This window comes from Mytilus edulis, chromosome 4, assembly GCF_963676685.1.
Source record: "Mytilus edulis chromosome 4, xbMytEdul2.2, whole genome shotgun sequence".
NCBI classification, from domain to species: domain Eukaryota; kingdom Metazoa; phylum Mollusca; class Bivalvia; order Mytilida; family Mytilidae; genus Mytilus; species Mytilus edulis.
This window is the reverse complement of record NC_092347.1, coordinates 77,901,964-77,914,727: the sequence shown is the minus strand read 5'-3', so window position 1 is coordinate 77,914,727 and position 12,764 is coordinate 77,901,964. Positions and strand designations below refer to the sequence as shown.

The following is a 12,764-nucleotide window of genomic DNA, read 5'->3' as shown; positions in this document are numbered from 1 at the left end:
AAGCTTAAGCATCTACAGTATAAATATTTTTTGTGAATGCCAATTTTTTGCAGGTACAATTGCAAATAAATTGGGAATGTGTCCGCTAGTATAAAAGGTTATAAAGGGACATTTCTCAAGAACTGTAAAAGTGAAGCAACCAAACACAAACTTCAGTTAGAGAATGGAAATGAAAAACTTAGGCAATTTTTCCATTTGTAAAGGGGCATAATCCTTGAATGGTAATCAAAGTTCTTGTAAGCACTGGATGGTAAAGATTGCTTTTAATTTATCAGTAGGAAGTAAAATTGAATATTGCATATTTTTTTGCATTGTATAAAGCATTGGTTGTTGTTGATTCAACAACCATTCTGGATAAAGAAAGATAACTCAAATTTTTCAGAGAAGATTTTGGAAATGACTTCATTTATACTTTCAGAACAGCAAATTTTATACAACCGCAAAAATTCTTTTTTGTCGTATAATGCTATCATGTCGTCGTCATCTGTGGTGTTGTCCGAAGACACATTTAGTTTCCGAACAATAACTTTAGTTTTAGTGAATGGATCTTAATAAATTTTTACCAGAAGGTTCAATACAACTAAAGGAAGGTTAGGATTGATTTTAGAGGTTTTTATCCCAATAGTTTAGAAAAAAGGAGCCAAAAAGGGGGCTAAAATAACCATTTTTGTAGTTTTCAAACAATAACTTCTGTTTAAGTTTATGAATCTCTCTGAAATTATACCACAAGTTTCCATACCATGAAGTGATGGTAAGTATTGACTTTGGGGGGTTATGGCTCAAAATGATTTGGAATTAGGGGCAAAAGAGGGGGAAACTAAGTTTTTTTCTGGTCAATGGACAATTTAAAAGCAGTAAAAGGGAGGTAATTCAAAAAATATTTAACATACAATGTTGGGTATGTTCGAATCTACCTCCCTTACACTACTTGTAAATTTTGTATAAAGAAATGTCAGGTTTTGGACTAATTGCAAAAAAAGGGGGGGTGGTAGTAGTTTTCAAATTTTTTTTCTCCAAATTTTTCAAATTCCAAATTTTTGAAAAGTTTAAAGTTTTAATTGCACAAAATTGAACAATAGATTTGTAAGATCTTGACATTTTTTTTGTGTGGGAAACTCATAATAGTCCGCTGCGGCGGGGGCATAAATATTAAAAAGTAATGTTCACTAAGTGCTGCCAGTTACAACAGTGGAGGTCAAACCCTTAATAGTTGGGGAAAGTTTGGACACAATATTCAAGCTTGATACTGTCTGAATTTGGATTGTGATCAAATTTTTGGCATAATATAGGTTTCTGACATTTGGTCAAAGATCTTACAAATCTATTGCACAATACTATCGAACATTTCTTCTTGAAACTTTTCAAAAATTTCATAATTTCAAAAATTTTGAAGAAAAAAATATGAACCATCCAAAAAACTCCCCCTTGGAGTAATTACCCTAAAACTCAATCCCAGCCTTCCCTTTGTTGTATGGAACCTTGTAGTTCAATTTCAGGGAAATCTGTACACTTTACTGTCTGGAAAGTAGAAAAGGGTGTTTTTTTTACCTTTTTTTGCCCCTAATTCCTGGATGTTTGGGGCAAATACCCTCTTTCTCATTCCAATTCTTCCCTTTGTCATATGGAACCTTGTGGTTCAATTTCAGAGAGATCCATACACATTTACACAAGTTAGTGTCTGGAAACTACAAAAGTGCTTGTTTTTGGTCTCTTTTGCCCCCATTTCCTAAACTGTTTGTACCATAACCAATTAACTGAATCCTTGCCTTCCCTTTGTGAAAAGAAATCTTGTAGTACAATATTAAAGAGATCTGTACACCTTAACACAAGTTATTGTCTGACAACAAGAAAATGCTTGTTTTTGGCCCATTTGGGGCCTTTTTCCGAAACTGTTTTAGCAAAACCCCCCAAATCAATCCGAATCTTCCTTTAGTGGTATTGAATCTTCTTGTAAAATTTCATAGAGATCCATACACTTTAACTAAAGTTATTAATCAGAAACCAAATTATCTTCGGATGATGCTGTAGACACTGCCGACTACAAAATCATAGCATTATACAAATCCAAAAAATGTTTGCAGTCATATAAAAATTGGAATAATACAGTATTGAACATCATAATAAATTAATATCATGAGATCATGTTAAAACTTTTTATACAATGCATAATAGAAAAAAAAACCTCAACTCTTGACATGCTCAAGTTTAAACAAGTTGTGGATGTATTCAACCAATATCTTATAAATTAACAATTAAAATTGAAATATGATACATTTTGTAATAAAATATCTCATGAAAGAACTCTAAAATTCATTTATTGTACATACTTATAAGCATTTAAAACAAAGCTTCAGTCATAAAAAGTGAAGAACTGGCTCTTAACAATTTGTATACTTCCATAAAAGCAGGTATAAGTAATAATGCGTTTTAAAATTGTGTTTTAATTTAAAAGTTGTTAAATAGAATCTGAGTGTCAAGCTGATGTTAAAGACTGTCACTTATTGAGGACTAACAATTAGTATTTACTAAATATTTTCCATATTCTATATATACTATCATCAATATATAAATATCAAGTACCCTGGAAATGTGTATCTGTTTAGATCTGTTTTTTTTTACAATTGTTACAGGAATTACTGTTATATCATAATTTCAAAATAAAAAGTTTACTAAATGAAAAACAATCAAGGGGAGATAAATCAAAAAACTTATTTGTTCCCAGATATAATTTTCAATTTATTCTGGTAGTTGTAAAAAAAATAAAAGGTATTTGTTATCTTTGAGCTCCATAGATCAAAACAAAAACTACAGAAATCAATCGTTGCATGCTTACCTGCAAAACCAGCTGCTGAACAAACAAATTTGACACTTCACTTGGGATGGATATCTGTGTTAACTGGAAATATTTGATATCTACATGGTAACCTGGGTGACATTTATCTTCAGGGAGACAGGTGGCACACACTGTGTTGTTTGTACAACTGTTAGGACAACAGCTTTTACAACAATCACCTATGAAAAAAATATAATATTAATAGAAGATACAAATATAAAGTTTAAAAGATCTGAATCCCCAAATTGTCAAGGTACATTTGTGGACCATCATCTATTAAAGATGGAAATCCAAGTACAAATATAGATTCTATGTCCAAGCTTTGCTTACAGGCATCTGCAAATGCTCCTTCTATTTGTTGTTTCAAAGACATTTTTATTTTTTTTATTTTTTGTTGAGTTTAATACACACCTTCAAAAACTCTGAAGGCTTAAATTTCACTGACTGATGTATAAATTATCAAAATAGAAAGTGAAACAGATTGTTGTCAGATCCACTATCATGTTTTAATATTTTCACATGATTTCTGTGTGTAGCCTTTAATAGTTTGCTTCAAAAACAAGCATAACAACACTCAGGCATTCACCTCAGTCTTCAACTGATTTCATGTTCAGCACTTTCTAAAATGATTTTTCATTATTTTCATGCTCTAATGAAAAATTAAAATCATTTTTAGGCAAAAGTTTCATACCAAGGCAAGAACAATTTTTAAGTCAAATCTGGTTTTATGATAACTGCTTATAAACAACAGTCCAAGGCCCCTCCTCCTCACGAAAACAAATGAAAACAATATATTTTCCTATTTTTAAATGTTCTCAATACATATGGCAACATTTTAAATGGCAATATTAACTGAAAACCAAATTATAAAGGTACTTTTAACAAATCAGGGGCTTATAATGAGGTCACTTCATTAAACATATCATTTGTTATACGGTTATTTACTGGTATTTCATTCAAAGCTGATATAAAAAATGTACTTAGCAAAGATCCTCACCACATTCACTGGCAAATTGTCAGTAGGGAAGTTGTTTTTACACTTTTTTCTGATGAATGCATATAACACACCAAAGCCTTGTTTTATCATTTTCAAAGTTCAAGACAATCAGAATTTTGTACTTCTTTTTTCTTTCTTTCTCAGATTGCAATAAAAGTAACAATAGTAACAGTTAGGCAAAATAATCTAAAAGAAATATTAGTCTTCCTCCAATTAATAAGCAAAAAAGCTAATATTTTTGTCTTTCTGTGTTAGTTTATGTATCTGGCTAAATAAATATAAATAAAATTGTGACATTTTAAAATTCTCAACTATCAGAAAAATATGTATCTTTTTTACATCATAAATTTTTCCTATATCTAATTTGTCTTTCAGTATGTTCCTCAAACCAGTATAGAAGTTTATGCACTAAGCTTACCCTCAAATCTTGCCTGTAATAAATTTAAAATATATTTTTCCAGGTTAGTTCTGTTTAGTCTGAAGTAATCAAGGCTAAACTGGCCCACATGGTTCTTAATCTCACTCCTAGCAACATTTCGTAATACTCCGTTATAATCTTGCTCGTACTGTCTGTGGAGATCCCCAAGCTCGTTACTCCTGTAACAAGACACAAAACAGTTATGACAAAAACATTCATACATACAAGTAACAAAATTAATGATACTGTAGATGGTATAAGGTATGGGATATAATAATGTCGTATTGAAATAAAATATGGTGTTGGTCAGTGTCAATATTTATTTAAACAAGAATGTGTCATACACAGATGTCCCACTGGCACTATTATTTTCTATGATCAGTGGACCATGAAATTGGGGTCAAAACTCTAATTTTGCCTTCAATTAGAAAGATCATATCAAAGGGAACATGTGTACTAAGTGTCCAGTTGATAGGACTTCAAATGCTTCACAAAATTACCTTAACCAAAAGCTTTAACATGAAACAGGACAGAAGGACGAACTGTCAGATAGACAAACTAACAGACACACAGACTGAAAAACCCATTGGCCCGAGGTTTGACATTAAAAAAATAAATTGGGAATTTTTCCATGGGAAACTAGTAATGCCCCTGCTTAAATATAATGTTTATATAAAGGGACATAATAAAATAGAAAAGTGGAATGAATAACTCAAGAACTGTAAAAGTGATGCTAACCTTATTTGGACTTGAACTGACTTTTGTGGTAATAAGCATTGTTTATATGTTACCACATTCTGTTGAGGCAAACTAAAGTTAGAGAATGGAAACTAAAAGCTGCAATATTTCCATTTGTTAAGGGGCATAACTCTAGAATAAAACTATATATGCCACCAAAATTAAAATATAATCTGTATTTTGAGGGAAAAAGCATTTGTTTGAGGCAAATCAAGATTAGAGAACAGAAACAATTTTGTGACATACATAAGGATGTACAGACAGACAAGGGTAAAATCTAATGCCCCCTCGCTACAGTGGGGGCATGAAAAAACATATACTTCAAATTCTTCAAACTGACATACATCACCAGCAGTTGTAGATTTCATTTCACCAAATTTTTTTTCTAACTTGTTTTATACATGTGCAATAATGTTTTACAGATAGGTTCTATGGATATTTTCAGACAGTGTTGGCAAATAAGCTTGCAAATATTATTCGGCCTAATATACTGTTTCATTGATTTAAATATTCTTCACAAAAAAAATCATGCAAAAATATGGCTTATTGTTATATTTGATTTTGCAAAGAATGTACTTGAAATTACAACAAAAAAAGAAACAAACAAAATTGGAGATAACCCTTGAAAAAAATAGCTTAACAAATGATAAAATATTGTTTGTACCTGATATAATACTGAAGATGGAAAGACATGGTAATTTCCAGTTTATCAATAGTAAATACATCTGTTGTCATAGAAATGGTGTTGCCGTACTTAGGATAGCGTACAAATTCTTTATCAGGGCCTAGAACATAACATCCTGTGAAATATACAGTGTCACGGTCCACAGTTCCTGTTACTTTGTTTTTTAGCAAAGCCATCTAAAAAAGAAAGATAACAACTATTACAACATGACATTATCAGTAGTTTCACAGACCAATCAATTTAAGATACTGAAACCAATGTTGCATAAATAATGAATCTTGATTAAACAATTGTACCAGATAAACATCTAATTAAACTTGATTTTCAATATGTATACTTTACAATTGTTTAAAAAGCCATAAAACCATTACAAAGCAAGAGTGCATTCACTAAAATGTCTCATCTGTCTTACTTTTTGAATTATTATTAGATGTCTTTAATATGAAAGTTTAACTACAATGCATGAAAGTGTCCAAAGAAACTATGAATCAATTTTGCACTTGTATACAAGTAAGAATAGACATCATGATGAAATGAAAGCTACAACTGCTGGTGATGCAAGGTAGTTTGAAGAATTGAATGAAGTATCTGTCTTTATGATTTTAAGTTATATTGTAAAACAATTTCAAGTTTCCTGAAAATTGACAAAACTTGTGTATCAGTATACACAACTTTATAAATGATCTACATACATGACATAGACAGTTGTTATTAAGAAGAAACCATGGGGATTTAAAGAAAAAAGTCAAATACAAAAGTCCCAAATTAAGAAACTGAAGATCAAAGACATTTTCATTGTTTTAGGATGAAAAGATTTACATGATTTTCATTTTGTTTAAAAAAGTTTTCTTTTTTAAAAGTCAAAAATAAAGCTTCATGAAAGGTTCACTTCATTCAGACTATAAGTTATATTACATGTAAATAATTTATGTCCCATGCCATAATGTGTCAGACTTTTAAGTCATTTCAATGAAATTTTAAGATGTACCTGACAATTTTTACACCAGAAATTATTAAGGTGGTGCATTTCTTTTAAGCGGGGTTGAGTAAATAACATTGTTTCTACTGTGAAAACACATAGTTTCTACATAAATATGTAACAACATTGTAATATTACTTACCTCATGGTACTCAACATAAACAAAACTTGCTGGAAATATGCCAACAAAAAGAATTAATCCAATTATCACTGTTGCTATGGTGACAAGAATCAAAAACTTCTGAAGTGTCAGTGAATTTAAATAGCGAACAACACGCGGAAATCTGTCTCCAAAACAATTAGCACACTCACTGAAAAAAAAAATAAACAACAAACTTAATATATTGTCACACAATAAAACTTAGAATGGAAAATCAAATGGGGAATATGTCGAAGAGACCATAACCTGAATAAAGAATAGATAACAACTCAAGGCCACCAATGGGTCTTCAACATAGCGAGAAAATCCTGCACACGGAGGTGAGCCTCAGCTGGCCTCTCAATAATATGTGTACTAGTTCAGTGGAAATGGACCTCATACTTGTTTATGTTATAAATTATAGATTCTTCGGTTACAAGTAGCAGAAAACAATATTTTCAACTTGGTGCGTGTAAATGATTAAAATAAACCATCCAAGTGGAGGCAATGTACCTGTACAATAAAAAATGATTGCATGTTTCTTTTATGATTGTACAATGATCTGATGAATCATGTTAGGACAGTCATATACTTTTTGCATGTAAACATGGTAAAAGAGAGTACTTGTGTAAACGATTTGATGAATAGGTAGGTGAATATTGCAATTCAAAATTTTTGTCATTACCAAAAACCCTCTATTTTGTTTTCTCTGTATATCTCATAAAACACAATCACATGACCTAACCGGTGACATGGGCGAAGCAGTGTCTTTAAATTAAATTTTAGAAATATCAAAGAAACAAAATACAACTCACTATTGATTGACCTTAACTTTTTAAAATCATAAACTGAAACCAACAATTTTTTTGGCAAGCATTTTATTTTCCAAAGGAGAAAAATATCATAACAATATAAATTGTTGTAAATATGTGAATCTTGGGTCTGCCCTTATATAAAAACAACCAGAAAATTGGAAAATCATGATAAACAAGAGGCTGTCAGAGCGACAGCAAACCAGACTTATTTACATTTATTTGTGTCCTGGCATTTTTCAATATCACACATGTACAAGAACCATAACTGCTGAACAGTGAAAGTGAAAATTGTCAATATCAAATGTGACCTTCATTTTGTCATCATTAACAACATACTAAAATTTAAAAAGCTTTTGACGAATGTTTACTGAGTAAATGTAACAACATGACTGGAAACACAATTTTTCAATCTTTCAAGAACCATAACTCCGGAACAGAAAAAGTGAAAATCACCATTTTTGAACTTGACCTCAATTATGTCAACAGTAACAACATAATTATCTAAATTTGAAAAGCTTAGGTTGAACGGTTCATAAGTAAATACACGGACACGACTGGAAACACCATTTTTCAATCTTTCAAGAACCATAACTCCTTAACAGTAAAAAAATCGTCATTATTGAACTTGACCTCCATTTTGTCATCAGGAACAACATATTAAAATTTTAAAAGCTTTAGTTGAATAGTTCCTGAGTAAATGCATGGACACAACTGGAAACACCAGTTTTCAATCTTTCAAGAACCATAACTCTGGAACGGTAAAAGTAAAAATCATCATTTTTAAACTTGACCTCCATTTTGTTGTCAGTAACAACATATTAAAATTTTAAAAGCTTTGGTTGAATGGTTGATGAGTAAATGCACAGACAACATTTGTCTGCCGCCCAGCCACCCACCCTGCCATCCTCTAATCAATAACCGACATTTTTGTCACAAAAAGCCCACCATACATCCCCAAATCAATAACCAATATTTATGTCACAAAAATCCGGTTAATAAAAATGATTTGAATTAATTCTACTCGAAAGCTTTAACGAAATGAGAACCAAATATTTGTCAAAATAAGTTGGTTTACAGTAATCTGGTTAAATTTGCAAAACAGATGTATTTTATTATGTCATTATAATCATGTACTGTAATTTCATGTACATATAAGTTCATTATTCTGAGAAATGCAATCTACAATGTAAATGTTTGTGTGAAGAACTTACAATCTCTTCCTTTCTTCTGCTCTTCCTTCTTCCACATCAAACTCAGTTCTTGTTGCTGAAATAAAGATATAAACCATTTCATAAACAAATGATGGCTGTTGTTATACCCTAGCTAATAGGCAAATATACATCAGGTATCAAGTGGTATTCATCTATCCAGAGTTATTCAAGAAATTCAATGAATGTAATGAACAGGCAGGGTCACCATCACTTTTTATGTGACCTCATCATGAGTAATGATAAAACATAAAATGTTTAAACCTCTTTCAGACATATTTCAAAACCAATCACTTCCCTTTTCACCATTTGGCCTTCTACAATCTACGTGGACCACTTCAGGAAAAGATTTCTTCTGCATTTTTACCAAACAGAATAAACCGCATGTTGTTAAATGCCATATAGTAACACATATCTCTGTCTTGCATATAACAGAAATATGAGTGAGACTGAACAGCAACAAAAATCCTGGAAAGACTCATCAATATGTTTTCCACTGAAAATATTAATATAAACTGTATAAAGCCAAGTAAAATATACCACATTCACTGCCATAAATGGGATCATCTGGAGAAACCTTCATTAGGAAAACCTATTTTGTAAAAGCCTAAGAACAGCCAAAAGTGTATTATTTAGTGACATCCTGTTTCTCCCACTTTTAATCACATGCCTTTATAAACATTGGGGGGAAATGTTGTAATAAAAGTTTGTTTATAAATTGTTCTGATTATGTGTACCAGTAATTCACCTGTAAACTATAAAAAACGATTTAATGTCTTTATAAGATATCAAAATGTCTTTTTTTTTAATAAAATACAAGTTATTTCCTACATGTAATTATACCATTATTTAGTAAAATACATTTTTGAAATGCTTTAATATAAATAAAATAAGGATCCTGTTATTCACATACTTATTTTCATGTGAAAAAATATCTAAACAAATATAGAAGTTTATTATACAACATTTAATATTTTCTTGTTGAATAATACCGTTTGATATTTTCTTATCATTATATATAACCAAAAATCACTATTTAAAATTAATCAAAAATAAAAAGTCAGTGACTGTGATGGACCTTCTACTCTTGTCTGAATCTATTTCACCAGTTGACACCATCCCTGCTATGGTTGATTGATCCATGTACCCACTTGTATTTAGCTTACTACCATGGAAATTGGAGTTTGTTTATATACATTTCATCAGTCAAATCAAACATAACATAACCACACCAACTTAAACTCAAACCTGAAAGTTTTTATCAATAATGAGACAGCCACCCAGAATGTAGCATGTACAGTTTTCTCATGGGTAACAGTTTAGGGTTGTTTCTTCGAATTCACCCAACGTATATAGAGAAATGTACAGAAATGCAGACGTCAAACCTACTACTAGGAGAAAGATGACATAACTCAACTAACAGGGTTGAGTTCAATATCGTAGCAGCCATGTAGCTTCTACGTAGCTGCTTTCATTCTCTATGTAACAACTAGTCTATAGCTACACGTTCAATAGTCAAAATCTACGTAGCACTACATAGCTGCTACGATATTGAACTCAACCCAGTAGTTAGAAAAGTAGCAGGGCATACCACTCAGTTAAAGATGTTTGGCTAAACGTACTGTATTGGAAGACATTAACAACGTCCAGGACACTCATTTTATACACACTATGTGATAGAGTATTGAGTTGAAGACCCCAGGTTCTTATGGAACCACTTCCAGACAGAAGGACCCCGAACAACCAACCATCTAAAAAGGATGACACAACAAAATAAAGAAGAAAGTGCAGAGCGCCAACCCAAACCTGTACAGCCTAATTGAATTCCTACAGAAGACACAGACCTTCACAGAATGCATTATAGTGGGGTATGCTGCTGGAGGTGCCCATCAACCAACCTGAAACAACAAAGTTTTAAACACAAGACTACAGCTTCTTAAAGATAGATACCAGCAAGGCCAGATAGATATTATAAACCTTGCAAATGTCCTATCGTCTGCATTTAAACTGATTTGTACTACGTTATAATGCCGACTGTTGTATTGAAAGATGATGTTTTGTAATATTACAATGATTCTATCAATTAACGATTGAAAGGTTAAAGGTTGAATTATGTCAATGCAATGTCTATTATCATTTTTAGTGCTTTATATGACATTAATTAAAAGAAAAAGCAAAATATATTGTTAGTCTTGATGTCATTTTGCATTTTATGAGAAAATAAAATGGTATTAAAAAAAATCTATAAAAACTTACCTTTCAAACTATCTAAATCATAACAATAAATTCCAAATTATTTTTTTAAATAATTTCTTTTCTTAAAACAGAATACATTCTGTATCTTTTTTAAAATATGAATCTTCTCACAATTTCTATTAATTGTACAAAGTAGCTCTTAATTTGGATTGTGATTAAATCTGCGACATAGTATAGGTTTCTGACACAGAATGAATTTGGTCTAAAAACTCACAAATTTGAAACTGGATATTTACCTATTATGGTTCAATATCCCAAATCTAAGTACAAGATTTGAATAAGTTCAGCATATCAAAGAACCCTAAGAAGAGATTTTGGATGAAATCAAACAAAACATGTTTAATTTTGGACCCTTTGGACATCAATGCAGCCCAATTAGATAACAGGGCCCAAATTCCAAAATCTAATTACATAGTTTATATCAAAGAACCCCATACATTCAATTTTTGTTGAAATCAAACAATGTTAAATTTTGGATCCTTGGATCTCAATGTGGACAATTTTTGAAAATTGGGCCCACAATTCAAACAGCAAAAGTTTTGCTGTCTTCTAAAAACTCTTCAAAGATACCAGGCTTGTATTTCAGGCCAGCCAAGCTTTTCCATCAACATAAGACTCATTATAGGCAATCAAATAAAAACAGTCAGAAGGCCTATGACTTTAGATCATCTGGGAAATGCATCACACACCAGCTGTGGGCACAGTATTTCTGTTTATGATTATAAAATATACCTCTTCCTTCATTCTTTTTTTTAATTAAAAGATAAATATAAAAAAATTTGTGAAAGGAAAATACAGGTTCTTGTTGAGCAACACTAAGATAATTTATCTGAAACACTGATCTTACAACATGTATTACAGCATTTTGACACCTGCAAGTGTAATAATGCTATTGAAGGGATAACAAGCTTTAAGTAGGTAAATGTATGTTCTATATAAGCATTAAGGCCATCATTTAGCTGAAGCGCTGCACCTGTAGGTAATTGTTTGCACTTTTGATTGCAGGTATGTCTTACCTTTCTCCTCTGTTACAGATGGGTGAGGTTGAAGAATCCAGTTTGATGTTGCTATGACAACAGTAATAATATAATAATATAAGATATCAATAAAGTTGGTGTAAGAAGAATTAACTTTAAATTTTCTGAGAACATGCATTGTAAAAGGGATGTGCATGATGTGTTTGTTATAAGTAAATTTCAATTTTTTTATTGATAATGTTACTGAAGACTTAGTGATCTTGCAGCAAAATAAGCCTAACATAATCCATACAAATCTTGTTGATGTTAATTGAAAGTGCTAATGATTCGGAGTTATATCACTCTGATTTTAACCCTTTCTTTTCATATCTGTGGAATATATATGGAGAGATGTCTCAAAGTGAATCACTAAAAATCACTAAAGAGCAATTTTCATTTGAATAGTTTTATGCGTTCTGATGTGATACTTCCAATTGCAAGGACAAATTTGATAATTTAGCAAAAATTGTAATATCAAATCTATTGCTTACAAGAAATCAGTTCTAACAAGAATTAACCACAAAACACATAGGAATAGAATGTAAGGCTTTGTATGCCAAATGTGTGTTAAAGAATGTTGACCATGCTGACATAAGTATGGTAACTGGTAACCAAACATTTTCAGAGTTACCAGGAGGAACAAAAAATAATCATCAATGCTTTCAAACATTGTGATTGGT

General features: G+C 31.3%; 1 protein-coding gene across 7 annotated transcripts in view; it reads right to left on the bottom strand.

Moving 5' to 3' along the window:
* Positions 1 to 12,764, bottom strand: part of LOC139520589 (uncharacterized) — a 67,108-nt gene that overhangs the window by 28,570 nt on the left and 25,774 nt on the right. For 4 of the 7 annotated variants that reach the window (XM_071313391.1, XM_071313392.1, XM_071313387.1 and 1 more), the window contains 5 exons: positions 8,816 to 8,870; positions 6,793 to 6,961; positions 5,651 to 5,847; positions 4,249 to 4,427; positions 2,834 to 3,012 (listed from right to left, as the gene is read on the bottom strand). In XM_071313391.1, the coding sequence (XP_071169492.1) occupies positions 2,834 to 3,012; positions 4,249 to 4,427; positions 5,651 to 5,847; positions 6,793 to 6,961; positions 8,816 to 8,870 (779 nt within the window). Of the gene's footprint in view, positions 1 to 2,833; positions 3,013 to 4,248; positions 4,428 to 5,650; positions 5,848 to 6,792; positions 6,962 to 8,815; positions 8,871 to 12,084; positions 12,136 to 12,764 lie in introns of all 7 variants that reach the window. The other 3 variants (XM_071313390.1, XM_071313385.1, XM_071313386.1) reach the window with 1 other exon arrangement.